Here is a 20,109-nt window from a genome sequence, read left to right on the forward strand (position 1 = left end):
ATGTTTTGTCGTCTCTGCTCACTGGCAGCAAGTGTCCCTAAATGAAAATACATGAACTATTCACCTTTTTTTTTTTTATCTCCCTCTGCTCTCAGATTTTTTATTCTGCCAGGAAAAGTTTTATGGCTGTAATTAGCTTTTCAGTGATGTTTACTTATATCCATGACAAGGTACTGATGAGACATAAGCTGTCTCTTCTTTGCCTATAAATTAAATTAACTCTTTCAGGCAGAAAAATAAAACAAGTAAAACAGCATAGATATCATGTTTTACACTGTGCATAAAAATGTTTATCTCATGTCACATGTCACCTTGGGTACACTTTACAGTGGTGCTGAAATACTGCACCTGTGTAGTACACTCCAAATGACCTCAGTGCCACTGCGAGCAGCTCTCACGCAGGCACAGTAGATGCCGACCAGGCGAGGTCAGCATCTTGCACCGGAGGAGACCCTGGGCCACCGGCGGGAAGCAGGGCTGAAGGAAGCTTTCGGGAAGTAGATTTTTTTTCGACCTCGGACATTCCATTTAACCACTTCAGCCTTTAGTCGTTTTTACTTTATGCATCCGAGCAAGGTTCACCTCCTATTCATTAGCCTATAACTCTATCACTACTTATCAGAATGAACTGATCTATATCTTGTCTTTTCCACCCCCAATTAGGCTTTCTTTGGGTGGTACATTTTGCTAAGAGCCACTTTACTGTAAATGCATTTTAACAGGAAGAATAAGAGAAAGACGGAAAAAATTCATTATTTCTCATTTTTAGCCATTATAGTTTTAAAATAATACATGCCTCCATAATTAAAACTCACGTATTGTATTTGCCCATATGTCCCGGTTATTACACCGTTAAAATTATGTCCCTATAACAATGTATGGCGACAATATTTTATTTGGAAATAAAGGTGCATGTTTTCAGTTTTGCATCAATCACTATTTACAAGTTTAAAATAAAAAAAGTATAGAAATATTTCATCTTTATATTGATATTTAAAAAGTTTAGACCCTTAGGTAAATATTTACATTTTTTTTAATTATTGTAATGTTTTGTTTTTTTTATATTAAACATTTTATTTGGGTATTTTTTGGGAGGATGTAAGCAGAACTTTTATAATGTAAATGTGTAAGGTTTTTTTTTTTTACTTTTAGTTGCAGTTTTACTTTTTGAGTAACATGAGTTTGTTTACATGACGTCACTCTAAGCGTAACATACGCTTAGAGGGACGTATGGGGGATGCAACAGCCAGAAAAAGCACAGCTTCTGAGAGAAGCTGTCGCTTTTTCTGCGGGGGAGAGGAATCAGTGATCGGGCACCATTCACTGATTCGTGGGCTAACGATCCGCGGCCGGGAGCGAGCGTGCACGCGATCGGCCGCGGGAGCGCGCGGACGCGCACATGGCCTCCTGGGCGTAGCTAGTACGTCCAGGAGGCCAAAGTAGTTAAGGAACTCTGGGGCTAAGTCCCTTTCCTCAAAGGATCTACGTCCAGTACGGCTCTAAGTAAATAGTGTCACAGTTATCCTTTCGTTTTTATTTTTCTAATTTTGTTTGCATTATTACCCCTCATATGTTTATTGTACTTTGGCTTATGACTAGCATGTCCACTACATCTTGAGTTATTTTAATTCATAAAATAAAACAACATAAAACAACATAAAACAACAGAGAGGCTTATCGTGACCTTGAGACTGTACTGCGTGTACTCCTATTTGTTATAGCCTGAGGAAGCAGGAATATACCTGCGAAACGCGTTGCATGGTTGTCTGGAGTATATAAATAAACCTGTTGTTAAAAAGCTGACAGTATCTTGTATACTTCAATACTTCAAGGAGGTGAGTCTACCACCACCACCTCCTGAGGAATTTTAAACTTTTTAGTACCTTTTATCTTGCTGGCGCCTCTGTTCACTCATATTATTGTCTCAAATGTTCTGATGATTATTTTTTTTCAATTAAATAATTGAAACTGAATATTTTCAGACACTTATCCTGTCAGTGACACAGTAAATTTCTAGCTATTTAGATGATTCACAGAAAGAGTGTCATACCACTGGAGTGCTGCAACACAATTTATGTTAAACAAAATATAAAACAATTTTTGGATCTGAGGAACTGAATGTGACTTACTGTGCTAGCTGCTTGGCCAGACAGGCATTCAAAGTCCTTCGCAAATTTACACTGGAATGATATAAACCATTAGGTAAACTCACCATGTCATAAATTATAAGATACGTACACATGTACAATATAGTGCACACCGAACAACTGAACAACCAACTCATTAACATACTGACAAAAAACGACAAACAACGAACTGCACGACATGGCCACGTTCAAAACAAGTGCGTTGTTCAAACGATCTTGTACACACATGGCCAATCATGCAGAGTTGATCCGCTGGATGGATCGGCAAACCGCCTATCATCAGATGATCGTCTAGAAATTTTCCATGAGTACACACGCCTGATTGTCGGCCAATGGACCAAAATCAGACGACAACCAGGCGGTTTGGTTGGTTTAAATGCACTGGGCACTATTTTGATTACTACACAAACTGAACTCACCAGGCAGTTGAATGCATCCAAGTTTGTTGATCCGGCAAATCTAAATCCCAACGCCAAACACGCTCCAGCAATTATGTAAACATGAGCTTGACTAGAAACAAGATGACAGAATACAGATATGAGAAAGCTGGATCTGTAATGTTATGTTTAGCTCTTAAGATGAATTAAAGAAAGCAGGAAAAATTCAAACCCTGAACGTTCAGTGCTGTTAGGTATGATTTCAGAAACCATAAAAAGAAAAAAATTCTTAAATTACTGAGACTTTCCCCCCAATAGCTGACTGCCGGCTGCTTCAGAACTCATGGGAAGCTCGGCACTCCAGACCAGGCCTCCTTCCTGAAAAGTTTTGTATAGGGAATATAAGTGCCAATTTGAGTCACACTCCTTTCCTATAACCCATAACAGGCACCGTGCTATTGCTCTGAAATGCAGCACTCTGCTTCCATAAGTGATGAAAATCAAAACAGGATAAGCAGACAGTCACCATGTAAAAATTAAAACTACCCCCCCAATAATGCATAACAGAGCTGGGGTGGGGTCAGGATGAAGGAGTTCTATTTAAGCACACCTAAGCCAGTCAATGAAAGTAGATTTTTACCTACCTGGGCTACTACCAGCACCCCTTCCCCCCATAGTTTTTGAGGCCCATCTGTTGAGCCATTGTCACCACTCATTAAAACCCCAACCAGCTAAGTTGCAGCAAGGGCAAATGCGCTGTTCCAGTCACGTGCATCCACAATCCTGCTTCTGGGGCCAAGAGCATTCTGCGCATGCGCATAACATACAGGCAGTCTTCCACACAATCTATACATGAACTTGTCAAAGAACTGGAGGAGATGGGGTGTTTAGTGCATAGATGTGAACTGCCCTTCTTGTGCATATAAAACTGCACATTCATTATATAACGAATAACTTATAAGTGTTTCAGGTGTATAGATTAGTACTAGCTCATAAAAAAGTGTGAAATACCTCTTTGAAAGGGTTTGGTCAAAAGCCTGTAAAACTGCATGCTGTAACCTTAAATTATCTGCTCACCCTTTTTTCTACGAGGCAAAGATAAAATCGTTCCAATGTTAATAAGGTAAAATGTTAGCTAAAGCCACTCACGCCAGAGTTTCCATATTCAAATCTTCTGAGGCAGGCTGCTCTCCTGTATGAAGTGAAGCACTGTTTCCTGTGATTATCTAGAAAAGAGAGACATTGATCTTAGGGAAACGCATAGGAAATTGGGGAAGTGTATTGTGTTCACGATTTCCAGTGAATTGCATATCTTCAAACCAAAGAAATAGCCAGATGCAACGCGTACAGAGGTACGTGTTGACACCTGCTATAGCATCCTGTAACGCGTGCAATGATATGCATGGTGGCCCGCCATGGTAACGCGTGCAATGATATGCATGGTGGCCCGCCGACTCTGAGGCAGCAAAAATGAAACTAGCTGGCGGAGGAGGACCAGAGGATCAGGGAGTGATGTCGAGGGCACAGGATGGCTGCAGGGGGCTGGTAGAAGCTCCAGGTAAGTGAAACTCATTTTTGAGATTGGGTTTAGGTTCCCGTTAAAGAGGTGGGTTTTCAGTTTGGACTTAAATGGTTCCAGGGATGGAGCTGTCCTGATTGGGTGTGGCAAGGAGTTCCAAAGTGTAGGGGCAGCATGACAGGAGGCTCTGTCTCCAAAGGTTTTGAGGTGTACTCTGTGGGTGACCAAGGTATTGCACATCCTTTTGATCTAAGATTGTGTGTGTGTGTGTGTGTGTGGGGGGGGGGGATGCAGTTACAACAAGTCCTTCAGGTATCCAGGGTCCAGATTGTGCAAGGATATGGATGTCAATAAGCCAATTTTAAATATAATTATCGATTTTATCGGTAGCCAGTGGAGTGAGCAAAGGGTTGGTGTTATGTGGCAATGGCAATGTTAGCTATTTAACAGCCTTGCGGCGGCATTCTTTACTAATTGCAGGCAGTGTAGGCCTTTGTTTGGAAGGCCTGTATAGAGGACATTGCAGTAATCCAAATTTGATGTGATGAAGGCATGAACTAGGGTTGGAAGATCCGTTGGAGGTATGAGGTGCTTAATCCTTGCAATATTCCTTAGGTGAAAGAGGGAGTGAAATGATGCAATATTCCTACTACTGTATGCATTACATATATAGATACTCCCCTATTTAACAACACTCAAGTTAGAAACCTCTCGTTCATACAAAGTTGCCTTCATGGACAAAATGTGCTCTACAGGACTGTTTTCACTTTTACATATTTTTGTTAATACATGTTACATCATTGTGTAAACTGTTGTAAGATGTTTAAACAAAATTAAAGCAAATTGAAAACAACCAAAAAGCATTGTTAAAACCATATGTCCAAATCCAGAGCTGTAAAACCTTTTTCTTCATGCCCCGATAAACATGCTGGAATTACAGCCAGAACAGACTTACAGTGTCTGGGAATGGAACCTGTGTAAGTAGGGTACTGCCTGTACTTCTGGAAGAGAATTCACTGTTGTGTAGGGAGTGTGAAAAATGAATTTTCTTGTCAAAACAAAATACAGAATTGTGTATCAGCAGGATGATCATGACTAGGTGGATGACTATATGACCCCCTCCAAAGGAGCGAGTTTCTGTATTCTCTGTATTCCTCCTAAACTAGATATAATTGGCGTGGATAATGAAGTCATGCCAAACAAGAAAACAAAAAAGTCTGACAAACAGAAAGCTGGCTGTTTGAATACTATGCAGATGGTGTTTTTATCGGTCGTGGACACGTATAAACAAACTCAAAGGATTCTGACTTTCAAAGTCTGTTTAATGCCTGGATTTTTTTTTAAATCTGTGCAGCCATGAAAAGAGCAACTGTGCTAAGGCCATAACATGGAGACAGCTACCATACTCCTGGACTTTCAGTTCCAGTTGTCCTGTGTTGGAGATATTACTGGATATTGAACTACGATGATATTTGAACACTGTGCACTGTAACATTAACAGCCAGCCACGATTAGAAATACCCAATGATTAATCCAATAGCGTTCTATGTACACCAAATAGTCCTTATTTAACGCTGGTAATGTTCATTCACAATATAATTCCAAACAAAACTTGGTAGTGGTAAAAAAAACAGTGTGGCTGAGAAACATTTGAGTTTTTCTGTCTGTAGCAGAGTTGAAAAAAAAAAACAATAAGTAGGGTTTTTTTTTTATTTTATCTGAGACAGTCAAAACGTTAAACCTGGATTTTTAACCTTGAGGTCTCATACACACATGCAACTTTTCCGCACGAGCAACACATGACCGCCCGCATGACCAAGCGATTTCATGATTTTCCGTGCACCAACCAAGTAAGCGACCGACTCATTTGCATACTGCGTGCGCAAGTGGAACGAGGGACTGAACAATATGGCCGCATTCAAAACAAGTCGTTCAAATGGTTTGTAGACGCGTTGCTAACTGCACGATATCAGCCCAACAGCCGTGTGAGTTGATCTGCCGGTTGGATCAGGCAAACTGCCTGATATCAGTTGCTTGTCTGGTTGGAAAAAGCACCCCTGGGGAATACTTGCCTCGGGAGGGGAAGCCTCTGGATTCTAATGAGGCTTTCCCATCCTCTTCACCCTCTGGGTTCCAGCGATGGCAGCCTCTGAAAATAAAGCAGACAAGCCTGTCGCCTGTGCAGTAGAGCGACCCAATTGTGCTCAGTAACTTATTTATTTCTGCCGGTGCCCATCAGAAAGCCGGTACTGCATCTGCACTGGAGCTGCGAAGGTAAATATTTACAACGCCGCTGTTCGGGGTGTGCCAGCGCTGGATACCCGAGGGTGAAGAGGATGGGGAAGCCTCATTAGCACCCAGAAGCTTCCCCATCCCTAAGGTAAGTATATCCCAGAGGGTATTTTTTTGTTACACATTCTCTTCAAGTTACACAAAGATCAGGCTATACAAACAACATCCGAGTAATAAGCACATACCATGGGAAAGTTTCATGCACATTTACCTGTGGTACATTGCTGTTCACCCACTGCACGCTGGGTAAAATGTCATCCCATAAAATAAGACATCTAGCGAGAGTCTGCAATGAAATAGCAATTTAATAAATATGATGACATGACAGAGTGTATTCCTTATGCAAAATGGTTTATTTTCTTAACATGTGTAGACTAATAAATATTTAATTTTCTTTCCAACTGTACATAAAGAATAAGTAGATGTAATATAAAGGGCACAAGTGAGAGTCTGTATTTCCTTTCAAACAATACCAGTTGCCTAGAATTTTGTTGATCTCTTGGGCTTCAGTAGTGTCTGATCCAGACACCTGAAACAAGCATGCCGCAAATTCAGTCAAACTTCAGTCAAACATCTGATCTTAGGCCTGGTGCACACCAAAACCCGCTAGCAGATCTGCAAAATGCTAGCAGATTTTGAAACGCTTTTTCTTCTTTTTCTGTAGCGTTTCAGCTAGCGTTTTGCGGTTTTGTGCAGCGGTTTTGGTGTAGTAGATGTCATATATTGTTACAGTAAAGCTGTTACTGAACAGCTTCTGTAACAAAAACGCTGGCAAAACCACTCTGAACAGGCGTTTTTCAGAGCGGTTTGCGTTTTTCCTATACTTAACACTGAGGCAGAAACGCATCCGAAATCCAAAAAATGCCTCACCCCGGGAGGATTCGTTTCTGCAAAACGCCTCCCGCTCTGGTGTGCACCACCCCATTGAGATACATTGACCAAGCGGATCCGCAGCCGCTTGCGGCTGCAGAAACGCTGAAAAAGCCGCTCGGTGTGCACCAGCCCTTAAAGCTTGTTCAGGGTTTATGACTAAAAGCATTAGAGGCAGAAGAATATCAGGACAGTCATACAATGTTTATTGTTTCAAAAGAAATAAATATGGCAGCCGTCAGATCCTTCTCACATTGGATTCCCTTAAACAAAACTCTGATAAGTTGACTAGCAATCCAATCATTTGTGTCTACCACGGTTATCTATTCTCTCTGATAAAAATGAGGTACTTATTTTATACTCGAGTCATGTTATATTAACCACTACTTGCAAAATGCAAATTTTTAAACATCCCACTTGTGCACCTTTAGGCTACTTTCACAGTGGGATGTTGCGTTTTGATGCGACGTTAAAGTCGCAACGCAAACTAACAACGCAACGTCCCAAGAATTTCACAACGCAACTCTATGCCCTGTTATCGTCGCATACAGTAGGCATACAGGCAATGAAAAGTATGCTTCCAGGTCATTACTGAGCATGTGCAAACAGTCCAACGCAGTTAATAACATGTATAACGCACAGCATACAGCAGCACTTTCTAATAAAGCTACACGTTACACACAAACCCGACGTGTGCACTGTGAATGTTGCCCAGACTTAGTATTGCTGTGCGTTAGTCTACGTTGAAATCTAACGTGCGACTTTAACGTCGCACTGTGAAAGAGGCCTTAGTGCAAACAGGACGTTTATAAAAGTCTTGCTAAACATGAATGTGTATGGTAACGCTCAATTGCACATTTGAAGCCTTCAGCCCATGGCATGAAGTGGTTAGAGTAAATTCGTTAAATGTCACATATTTAAGAAGACCGATTCCTCCAAGAGCTCCTTAAGAATGTTTAATTGTTTTGCACTTGATCTGGTGCATGTCATTTTAATTCTAGGTAGTGATAAAGGTATTTTGCACTGCAAAATGTAAATGGTGCTTGATACAGGTCACCTTTAGGGCTGGTTCACACTGGCACTTTCAGGGAAACAGATCCGTGAAAACAGCTCCAATTTCTGTTCAAACTGATCCATTTCCATTCCATTGGTTCAGATCCGTTTCCCCATCCCCCCCCATCACCAAAGTAGGTATTTGCTGGCAGGAACAGTCCATTTTTTAGCCAGTGTGTTTTTAGGATCCGTTTCTCCTTGCCTCCCAGTCAGTGCTTCAGCCTCCATTTCCGTTTCGCTGTCCAGAAAAATCGCTGCAGCACTAAACTTGCGGTCCGTTTAACGGAGCGGATCTGTTCGAATGGACCACGTTGAACGGATGAATAGGTTAACATTGGATCCGTTCGCATCCGTTGAGATCCGCGACCGGACCATTTTTTAGTGCCATTCCGAAACAGGTCAAACGCCTCAATATTGTTGAAATGAAGATTAAATCTCGGTTGCATTTTCACATGACTATAGAATAATACTACAGTTCATTAATACACATGTAGCTACAATATAAATCTGCAGATCACACTCATGACAAGCATGTACAGTACCGTCCATAATATAATGTGAAGTCTATGCAAGAGAATACTGAAGCTCAGAGGCACGGATTATTTTTTGAGTTACGTGGCACATTAGGAAGAAAGAATACCTAGAAGGCAGAATTAAACTTGGTTTTATATTATGACCTCAGTTCAGGTCTACTGTAAAAACTGCATGGCTCCATTAAATAGCTAGCTTAGCTTTGCTTAATTATAAGGTTGCTTTCACGAGCATAAGTATACAAGGAGAAGAAAAGTTTTCATACCCTCAATAAAAGGAATTCAGGTTTTACAAAATCAAGTAAGTACATGGTGTCTGGGGCCCTCAGCCAATCAGCAACTGACCTAAAGGCAAGAAAAGAAAAAGCAAACGGAAATAAAATGAACATGAAGAAACTAAGCAGTGCTTTCGGCCTGCCACAAAATATCCAAATAAATATACAAAGTCATTAAAATTGCAGATACAATTATACAGTCGCTGACCAGAATTTTAGTCTTCTGTATTCTTTATATGCCATCATAATATAAAATTCGGTGAACCTAGACAGACCATTGCAATGAAAGGCAGTAAAAGCACACAATGCAAGTTTCACAGTTACATAGTGTGGTTGAAAAAGTCCATCAAGTCTAACCAAGATAAAAAAATAACGTAAATATTAGGTACATGTCTGTTTTGCACCTTGACATGTCCCCGTTGATTCAGAGGAAGTCAAACAACCCTTTCAAGGTTTGGGCTAATTTACAGTTTTCAGGTGGTGGTCACAAAAAAATAAATAAATAAAAATCGCTGGATCAACTTTAATAAAGCCATGGAGCATCCACACCTCCTTTAGATTTAGCTTTAGAATTTACCATGACTACTTCCTGTGGTAAAATATTCCACATTTTAACCACTTACTGTAAAAAAACCTCCCTAAATAGATGGTGGTGAGCCATCACCATGGCCATGCCACCAGATGGCGGCACCAAGCTTTGCTTTTCAGTAGGAGGACTTTTTGGTCTCTTTCAGCCCCCTATACATTCCTAGTGGTTTGGGTCACCCCAAGCTGTTCGGTTACTCTGTTAAATAGATGGCAAAACCCTTTCTCCTCCTTATGCAGATCTTATCCCCTTGTCCTTTGTACAAGCTTAGAGACAAAAAGCTAATCTGCCAAGTTTTGTACTGCCCTGATGTATTTATGCGTGTTAATCAAGTCACCATCAGGCATATTTTTTCCAAACTAAACAAACACAGTTTGTCTGACCTCTTCTGTCAAGTGAGACCTTCCATCCCTCCTGACCTGAACCTGTTCTAGTATGTCAATGTCCTTCCTTTAGTATGGTGTCGAAAACTGTATCCGATATTCCAGATGTGGCATCACAAGTGATATATACAGAGGGAGTAGTACACTAGCATCTTGTGATTTTATTTCCCATTTTATGCATCCCAGAATTTTATTTGCTTTAGCTGCTGCTGCTGCTTGGCATTTAGCTTGTTATCAAGACATGACAAGGCACAGAACATTTATAACACGCTTTTCTCCTGATGGACTCAAATCTCCAGAGCTGTAGCCACTGCTCAGTAACAGTAGCAGTGTAAGGAAGGCTTGCCCAAAGTCTCCTTACTGAATAGGTGTCGGATTACTGAACAGGAAGAGCAGAGACTGCCCTTAAGCAGTACACTATCCATCCACTGCAACAAGAATTCACAAGTCCTTCTCCAAGTCTGATGTTCCCAGCTGTATGTAATTTATCTCATATGGGGCTGGATTCATTAAGCAGCGCTGCTGTAGCCTTTCATATGCTGCAACATGTGAAGCATCGGACTGCGTACTAGCAGCCGTGCTAGTGATAATTCACATCCTGCGGCAGTTGAATAGAGGGCACACAAGGTAGGAGCGCACACTACGCAGCAGTACCGCGCTTACAGGGACGGATTTCTGGCAAGGCCACATGGGTCATGGCCTAAGGTACCAGAAATTCAGCCTTGTTCAGGGGCGGCTGAGTGAGGGGCAGTAAAGCTGTTCTATGCATCCATCTCTATCTACATGGTCAGCTTTATCCTTTGAACTCTGTCCTGTACCTGTGTCATCCCTACAAGACCTGTAAGCTCTGTCCTGCAGGTACACTTCAGCCTAACTCTCATGGTGACACAATGGGTGCATCATTTATGAGATGGCAAGCATACCATAAAAGTTCTTAAGGAAAACATAACTCATAATCTGTATGCGTATTGCTAAAAATGATATTGTCCGTGACCCCAATGATGGAAAGAAAGGCAAATTTTCATTGTGGAACACAGAGACAACCGTACAGATGGTTTTGTTGGCCTTGGGCGGTAAAAAGTTGAAATTCGGCCCTGCGCGCGTACACTGATCTTTAACCTTCACTGCTACAGCAGCTCTGATAAGGATTTGAATCCATGGTGTTCTACCACTTTCAAGTTCAAGGTGCATGCCCTTCATTTATCAACATTAAATTTCAACTGCCATCTGTCGGCGTATACAGGCATGCTGTCGAGATCCTGTGGTAAAATGTCACTGTCCTGCTTAGTGTTTACAATTCTGCATCATCGTCAAAGATGGCAACATTAATTTGTATTCCATCTGCTAGATCATTAATAAAATAAACTAAAAAGGATTGGACCTAGTACTGACCCTTGCAGGACCCCACTGCTGACAGTTTCCCATTTTAAGTATGACCCATTACCACCACTCTTTTCTTTCTGTCCCTTAACCAGTCCTCTTTCCACATACACACGTTCTCCTAGTCCCGGTATCCTCAGCTTCTGTACCAGGATATTGTGAGGAACAATGGCAAGTGCCTTTGCAAATTCCAAGTACACTACATGTATTGCTTTCCCAAGATCTAAATCAATTACGGTAACCCTAAAACTTCCACAGGACATATCTGAAGGCTTATATTGTCCACTCCTGTTGTGTGCTTCTTCTGTCCTACCAACACCATCCCTAAACCCAAGCTTTGCTGTGCCTGACTGGCACCAATTTGCTACTCTGCCTATAAAACTGTGTAAATTCTAAAAGAATTTCCTTGTAGTACTGTGAATTACCTGTTGTTGGTTTTCAAGTAGATCATAGCTAATGCTAGAGTAGCACCCGGACATGTGACATCCACATTAATGGTGTCGCCTTCCTAGGAAGCAAATGAGATCAACGATCAACAGTCTGGCAAGGCTAAAGAAAGGCATTAAGATTCTGGACACATTCTCTAAATCTATAATATAAGCGGTGGGGTGTGCAGCCTCTTCCCCTTCCCCACTCATCATGATGCTGGGAGCAAGGCCTGTGTCGTTGCTGACTAGCGCCAACCAGTCCTAGCTCCAAAACACTATGGGCTGGATTACACTGCATCGCAGCACAATGTACCCCAGCAGGACAGACGACAGATGTGATGGATCCATTCCTGCATTGGAACACTTTTAAACACATCGTTGTTGGTTAATACACGTTGGTAAAATGTAAACCACAGTTGTCCAGACCACAGATGTGCTTCCACACACATTCTCATCTGGACTGCAATGGACACTACGACAGAGAATGTATGTGTTGCGTTGGAACGCATGTGTTAACGCATACATATGAATGGACTCTAGTGCGAGTACATGCACATATCTACACTGCACTATGGAAAGGGCATCATGGAGCGATGAGACTAACAAGGCAGTACTAAAATAGCTCTGCTATTATTTTTTATAATACTAATTATTATTATTAATATTTTGAGCTGGAAATAGAAACAGGAGTTTGTCAAAAATTCCATATTCTTGCATTATTTATTTAATCCTATTTGTAAATTATGGGCAAGCTAAGCCCAGCATGTACAGTATAGTAGAAATTGTTACCCTGAACTTATACTAAAAGTAAACTAGCTGCTGTGTGTATGAATCGGTGTATGAAAAATGTGCTTTAAAACGGTTCCCAGGGCTTCTACATTTGTTAATTTATATTCTATACTGAAGGGTTGTATCTTATACTGAAGGGTTGAATCTGCAAACTCTGCATGGAAGCATAGAATGCATATACCTCATTCTGAGCTTGTGTTTCATAACAGAACTTAATGCAGTTATGTTACATAACCTCAACTTTTGGAAGTGAAAAATACTGCCTCTCTATCCTGTAATCTCTCCCTTGTATCGCTCTATGCAAATTAACAAAATGCCCCGAGTACATTTTATTAACCGTAGACGTTGCAGTAACATGCATTGTCCTTTGAATAAGGAAACCAGAAGGTAAAGAAAACGGCTGGATGAAGTCACTTAAATAAAAAAAAAAAAATAAAAAAAAAAAAAAAAAAAAAGAGAGGAACTGTAATGAAAACAACTTAATAAAATTGTTTGTACAAAATTAATTTTTAAAACATTTAGCTAGTGTTTTCTCATCATAAAGTTTTCCCTCAAATTCTGAAATTTTAGTCTTGTCAGGTACAGCTTTGCAAAATGATTCTAAGAATTCAGAAGCCAGTGAAAATAATGTCTGGTTTACCAGAATGCGAAGAGTAAGTATTTTACATAGCTAAACAGCTTAAGCTAAGCATCACTGGGAGGGCGGGGCTAAATACCAATATACAGATGTAGGAAGTGTTTCTGATTCTGAAACAAGGAAAATGATTGTAAAAGTTGGTATCCTGAAGAGTGTCATGTGGTGTCATACGGTGGCAGCAGAGGCACATTATATGACCTGGGGAAGTGGCCTATGCCGTGAAACGCGTTGCCCTAAATACTAAATAAAAGTCGAAATATTTTTATATAAAATAGACTGTGAGCCTCCTTCTTAACCACTTTGTCCTCCTGGGCGTAGAGCTACATCCAGGAGGCAATGTGCGCTCCCGTGGCCGATTGCATGCGCACTCCTGGCCGGGGATCTTTAGCCCAGGAATCAATGAATCAGGCCATGGTGCCCGATCACTGATTCCTCTCCCCCGCAGAAAAAGCGACAGCTTCTCTCGGAAGCCTTGCTTTTTCTGCCTCCTACGTCCCCCTACGTCCCTCTAAGCGTACATGTTACGCTTAGAGTGATGTCATGTAAACAAACCTAAGGTTGCCATCTACATTAAAAAAAAAAAAACATGTTTATATTAAGAAAATTACTATTTACATCCCACCCTCCCAAAAATACCCAAAATAAAATGTTTAATAATAATAATAAAAAAAAAATTACAAATAAAAAAAAACCACAAATATTTACCTTAGGGTCTAAACTTTTTAAATATCTATGTAAAGATGAAATATTTTATTAAAAGCTTGTAAATAGTGATGGATGCAAAATGGAAAAAAATGCACTTTTATTTCCAAATAAAATATTGTCGCCATACATTGTGATAGGGACATAATTTAAACGGTGTAATAACTGGGACAAATGGGCAAATACAATACGTGGGTTTTAATTATGGAGGCATGTATTATTTTAAAACTATAATGGCCAAAAACTGAGAAATACTGATTTTTTTTCCATTTTTTTCTTATTCTTACTGTTCAAATGCATTTACAGTAAGGTAGCTCTTAGCAAAATGTACCACCCAAAGAAAGCCTAATTGGTGGCGGAATAACAAGATATAGATCAGTTCATTGTGATAAATAGTGATAAAGTTATAGGCGAATGAATGGGAGGTGAACATTGCTTGGATGCATAAAGTGAAAACGACTGAGTGCTGAAGTGGTTAAGGTAGGAGCAGGATTTTCTATTTTGTATTTAGAGTTGCAGTATTCTATGATTATGTGCACCTCCTGCTTTTGTGTTTAGTTTACTTCTCACCCAACAACTTGGCTGTGGCATGGACTTCTTTTTTTGGAGTAGTGACCGATACATCCTAACCAAAACCAGCTCCTGGTGTCCATGTGTCCTTTTTGTCTCTACCAGTACTTATCTCCTATTACATTGTACAATTTTACCATTTCTATGCAATAAGAGGGACCTAACGTATCCATTCAAAGCATACTCATTCAGTTTACCCCTACATGGATTTGTTAGGATTGTAACATTGATGGGCACCATTAGAGGAATAAACCAAGAAAATGAATGGTTACGGCTTATGATTACACAAATGACATGTAGCAGAAACATGTAGCTGACTACAATACATGCCCAGGTTGCAATACAAGAGTATACACCATGCATTGTAAGTGTGATGTTGATTGTGCAAGTCCTCAGATACACCTTCTGTGCTGTGTAGCTTGACACTCCACAATGAAACCACACATTTACATCAAAATGGGGTTCATGGAAGGTTCCTCAACTCAACTTAAAAGGGACTGTTATTGATAGGTTTCCTTTAACATAACATTGAGGTGTTAAGTGTAGTGCAGTCACTTACTGAGATGTATGTTTTCTTTAAAAGTGTTCTGAAGCCCAGTCTATTGTAATCTGCCACTCTCAATTCTCTTTCAGAAAGATGAACATAGGCCCATCCCTGCTACACTCTGCTATTGGCCCAACGTTGTGATAGACACCCTCAATGACAGACAGTGGCAGGGGGTGAAGGTTCTGAGCACCAGTTTCCACAGAAAAACTGACAATTGCATACACAATTGCCAAACATTTGGAAACCCCCAGTGTGATTTTGGCATACTTTCACTACACTTAGAGCCCAGACACACTTGTACACTCAAATACAGATTGCTGGAATTCACTCAGCAACGTGACTGTGTGCCCAGGCCCTTTACTTCCTATCAGAAGTAGGTGAGAAAACTCAAGAAAAAACAATATTTATTTTAAAAGACTAAAAAGACATGAGTGTTAGGGAGGCCGTACATCTAGTGATGTTGTGGGCCGATCAGCCATCCGATTAAAAAATTGCATTGAATTGGTTGCAAATCAGTGCTACAACCTGTCCACCTGATCGATGATCATCAATCGGCATGCTGGAAAATCTAGGAGGAAGTGCTCACTCAAGTGCATGGTATGTACCCCCAGCCGACGTCCTGTGTGTAAATGGTCTCCTCCACACCAACCCTATCCACTGTCACCCGCTTTACCAAGTGACTGTACCATGTGGCACCAGGCATGTGTGTGAGGTGGTAAAACACCTGTGGTAACCAGGGTGGCCCGGAAGTAAGGCGGGATATTTTACACCTTGGGAGGAAGGGCGTCCAGGCAGGTGGTTAAGGTAGGCAAATTTCAGATAAATTTTATGCTGAAATCTATATGGAATTGGTTTGCCGTGTATGAGAAGGCAACATATCTAATTTGAACGGAGAGAGATCTGTCTCATGGTCGATCTGCCCACACATCACTAAAGACCACCTTTAGTTTTTAAATAGTGACTTGGATTTTTTGGCCCACTTGACAACAATTTTTTTTATAATAATGTTATTCATGCTTTCATACAATTATTTTTTGACAAGCTTATGATACTTTAGGCAACAGCTGTAATGCGATTAATACGGCTTTATACAATAAATGTCTTCTGTAAAAAATAATTTGCTTTACCTGTCCTCTGTTCTGTTTGTAGGTGGGTGAAGCAAAGTAGAAAGCAGTAGATTAATGGCATTAAAATATTTCAAACACACACACAAGCTTTGCAAAAGACACCACATTAAAGTTACCTTGATCTGATAGCTGGGGGACTTGTGTTTTTCTCTGCTGACGCCGACATGCGACCGCTTGTGTCCACCAACCATGTACTGGTAGAGCTGCTCTGGAACGTTCAGGTCAGACATGCCAATCAGATTACTCCCATGCTAAGGTTAAAAAACAAAACACTCCAGATTACAATGCACAACTAGACAACGTGTCTAGCAATTTCGGCCAGGAATTAATGAAAAAAGGATCTGCTATAAGGTGGCTGGAGTCTCCAGGCTGGAGAGGTTGCGACTTTCACCTAGGTCTCAGCAGACTAGCAGTTGAAAGGTCACTGAATTAGCTCTGTAATGCAGTAAATGAGTGTAGACTATGAGATTTTGGAGACCTCTTAAAGAAAACCTGAACTGAAAATTAAAAGTCAAAATACACATACACAAGTCATACTTTGCCTCCCGTGTAGTCTACTCCTAAATCTTTTTCTCCTCTCCCGCGTCCTGCTTGTCCACTGTGATCAAGGGAATTCTCCGTCCTTCATTTTGAAAATGGCCATTACCCCATAACAGCTTTCTGGTCAGCACACTGTTAAACTGTAACATCGTCCACTTGAGCCATAGGGAAACATGGACATAACCGGGCACATCAGATGTCCATTCAGCTATAACTGACAGCAACTGATATATAACTGACAGCAACTGATATATTTCAGTTCTGACAAAATGTTGTCAGAACTGGAAGAGATTATTGTCAGAAGAAAATGGTGAGCTGCTGAGAGGAACTGATGCCAAGGTAACAATTTAATGTTCATTTGAAGTTACCACGTGTTTATTTTAAATAATTTTACTCAGTACAGGTTCCCTTTAAGAAGTGAAGATTTTAAAGCAACAATAATTTAGCAACGAACACCATCAAAACGGTTTATTGTAATGTATAAGTGATCTATACATTTCTGTTAGGCCTTACCCCAAGGCATACCATGCCCAAAGACAGGCCAGCAGCCAATGAATAAGATTCCCTGTCTGTGCAATACTCCATCTCAGGACCTGGGGGGCGTCCTATAATCAGATTAAAAAATAAAAGGATCAGATCATAGCTGCATTAAACAATTCAATTAAACAGGTAGTGACTGCGAATAAACAAGTAGTTTAAAGAGAAACTCCAACCTAGAATTGAACTTTATCCCAATCAGTAGCTGATACCCCCTTTTACATGAGAAATATAATGCTTTTCACAAACAGACCATCAGGGGGTGCTGTATGACTGATTTTGTGCTGAAACCCCTCCCACAAGAAGCTCTGGGACCGCGGTACTTTTGGCAGTTTGTTACAATGTAACAGGGTTCACAGACAGGAAATAGCTGTTTACAGCTGTCTCTAACAGCCAAAACAGCTAGGAGCAGCTACATAACCTGCGCACAGTAAAAATGTCACCATGTAATAAATGTCAGAATGTAAATTGGGGAGAGGAAAGATTTTACAATGAGCAAACACTGACTAAATCATTTATACATAATTATGGTAAAAATGAAGCACTTTTTTTTACTACATTATTGTTGCTGGAGTTCCTCTTTAAAACACAATCCATGAATCAACTGTAACAGAAATCATCTGTGAAGAATCATCTGTGAAGAAAAAATGAAAGCGATTGAGGAAAGGTCATGCTGAACTAAGTTGAGGTTGCTGAAGACACTACAGTGTGAACCTCTTACACTATGGAAAGACTGAACACAGCAGCGATACAAAGTGTGGTCTTACTGAATTAAGAATGTCTCTTACAGCCTGAAAATTTCAAGGAAAAACAGACGTTTTCCGATAAAAGCTTTAGTGCGGAAGCACAGACAACGCTGAGGGCTGAAAATGCAATGGTCCGTCAAGGAAACTTGATTCAGCTGACAAAAGACAAATCAGGCTACAAAGTGAGGGGTTAAGCCTTGCAGGTGTATACAGCATGCTCTTACCAAGGTATTGCCCCTACATCAGGGTGTTTCAACTCAGTCCTCAAGTATCCCCCCAACAATGCATGTATTGCATAAAATCACAAACATTCACAGGTGAGGTATTTAGTGTCTTAGCAGAGCTCATTAACTACCTCTGTGGATTTTCACAAAACATGCACTGTTGGGGGTACGTGAGGACTACACCAATATCTTCAAGCCATGCAAAAAAGTTGCCATTACTCTAATCAGATGTTTTACATAATATTTCAAGACAACCAGTGTCTCTTAACGCATAATCAATAGGAATATATTAGATGTGCACAAGTTACAGGAGGCAAAAGCATCAGCTATGTTTTTTTTTTTAATCTAAGTGAAATAAAATGTGAATATCGTTCCAAAACTGTTAAGTGCATAACTATTGTCAGACTCCAGGAAACTGCAAATTGGACTGTTCTTTGGAGATAATGTGTTACCTATTTCAGCCAGCAGAACCTCTGCAATGTGTCTGTGAGCGGTTCCCTGGTATACCAGACCAATGCCAATCACAGCTGCCACCTGCACATTATGAGGTACATCCAGCTCTGTAGATGTGGGCGGTAACAGAGCTGGGATGTGGATGCTCAAAAGTCGGGTAATTGAAATGTCCATTGTTCCAAGCTTTGCAGCTGAGACACCAAGCAGCAAACCAATACTTGTCATCTCATGACCCTGTTGGAAAAAAAAAAGAAAAGGAGAGGAAAAAAAGAAAAAAAAATAGTGTGCATCAGGAATCTAAAAAGACTATAGAAGACACAGCTTGTAACTGGAAATTATTTAATTCAAACCAATACTTATATATTTTTGCCTTAAAATGATCATGCCACGTTTTGATTACTTGAATTTTCTAGTTTTTACAAACAAATACCTTCTACAAAAGACATTTTTTTTTTTTTATCAACCAAAGGTGTTTATTGAAATATAAGGCAGTACAGAGTAACTACAATGTAAAGTCAGATAAATGCAAAAACAGAGTATAAGAAAGGCATATACACATAAGTGCATGTTAAGAACTCTAAAGGATAACATCTATGTAAAAACAGAGAACATAGGAAACTTATTGCATGCAAGTTACACTAAAGGATTGGACAACCAACGGTCCCAAACTTTGTTAAACTTGTCCGGACACTTTATGTGGGCATATACCAATTTTTTGTAAGGTAAGTATCTTCTGACTTTCCAGATCTCTAGAGTAGGGAGAATGGGAGATAGCCAGCGGTATGCAATACATTGTTTGGCCATAAATAGCGTTTCCATCAGAAAAACGTTATCGGATTTGGGAGTGTCTTTGTGTAGCAGATTAAGGAGGCAATGTTTAATGTCTAGAGAAACAGGTGAGCCCATAACATCATGTAAGAAATCTACTATTTGCTTCTAAAATTCTGCAACAGGTGGGCATTGCCAGATAAGGTGCAAAAATGAAGGGTTAGGTATGGAGCATTTGGGACAAAGGTTGGAGGCAGAGGGGGGAAATATGTAGCTATACGGGATGGGGTGAGATAGCTCTGATGGAGCGTATATAATTGAGTCTTTCACTAAGGCAGGGTGATATGAATTTAGGAGTAGCCAGGCAATCTTCCCATTCTTCCTCATCCAGTTGCACACCTAGTTGAGTCCACTTAGCAAGGGCATTATCAGTTACCGGTGATGTCAGTCTTTCAAGGAGAAAGGAGTATGAAGTACCAAGCTCGTGTTTAGTAGGACCATCCTTTATTTCTTCCATAACCGGTGATTCCCCAGTACAAGGCAGCCCAGCTTGAAATTGAGCCTGAAGGGCATGCTGTAGTTGGGCATACATAAATTAATGAATGGGTAACAATGAAAATTGCTCTTTC

At 40.4% G+C, this 20,109-nt stretch overlaps 1 protein-coding gene across 2 annotated transcripts in view; it reads right to left on the reverse strand.

The window, feature by feature from the left end:
* ANAPC1 (anaphase promoting complex subunit 1) overlaps positions 1-20,109 on the reverse strand; it is a 160,915-nt gene that overhangs the window by 52,327 nt on the left and 88,479 nt on the right. Inside the window, exons 29-37 of one of the 2 annotated variants that reach the window (XM_068232285.1) lie at positions 18,712-18,946; positions 17,266-17,357; positions 16,329-16,463; positions 11,838-11,920; positions 9,055-9,133; positions 6,547-6,621; positions 3,674-3,750; positions 2,567-2,657; positions 2,130-2,180 (exon numbers count right to left, since the gene is read on the reverse strand). In XM_068232285.1, the coding sequence (XP_068088386.1) occupies positions 2,130-2,180; positions 2,567-2,657; positions 3,674-3,750; positions 6,547-6,621; positions 9,055-9,133; positions 11,838-11,920; positions 16,329-16,463; positions 17,266-17,357; positions 18,712-18,946 (918 nt within the window). The remainder of the gene's footprint in view (positions 1-2,129; positions 2,181-2,566; positions 2,658-3,673; positions 3,751-6,546; positions 6,622-9,054; positions 9,134-11,837; positions 11,921-16,328; positions 16,464-17,265; positions 17,358-18,711; positions 18,947-20,109) is intronic. The other variant, XM_068232284.1, reaches the window with a different exon arrangement.

Source organism: Hyperolius riggenbachi, chromosome 4 (genome assembly GCF_040937935.1).
Source record: "Hyperolius riggenbachi isolate aHypRig1 chromosome 4, aHypRig1.pri, whole genome shotgun sequence".
In the NCBI taxonomy this organism is placed as follows: Eukaryota; Metazoa; Chordata; class Amphibia; order Anura; family Hyperoliidae; genus Hyperolius; species Hyperolius riggenbachi.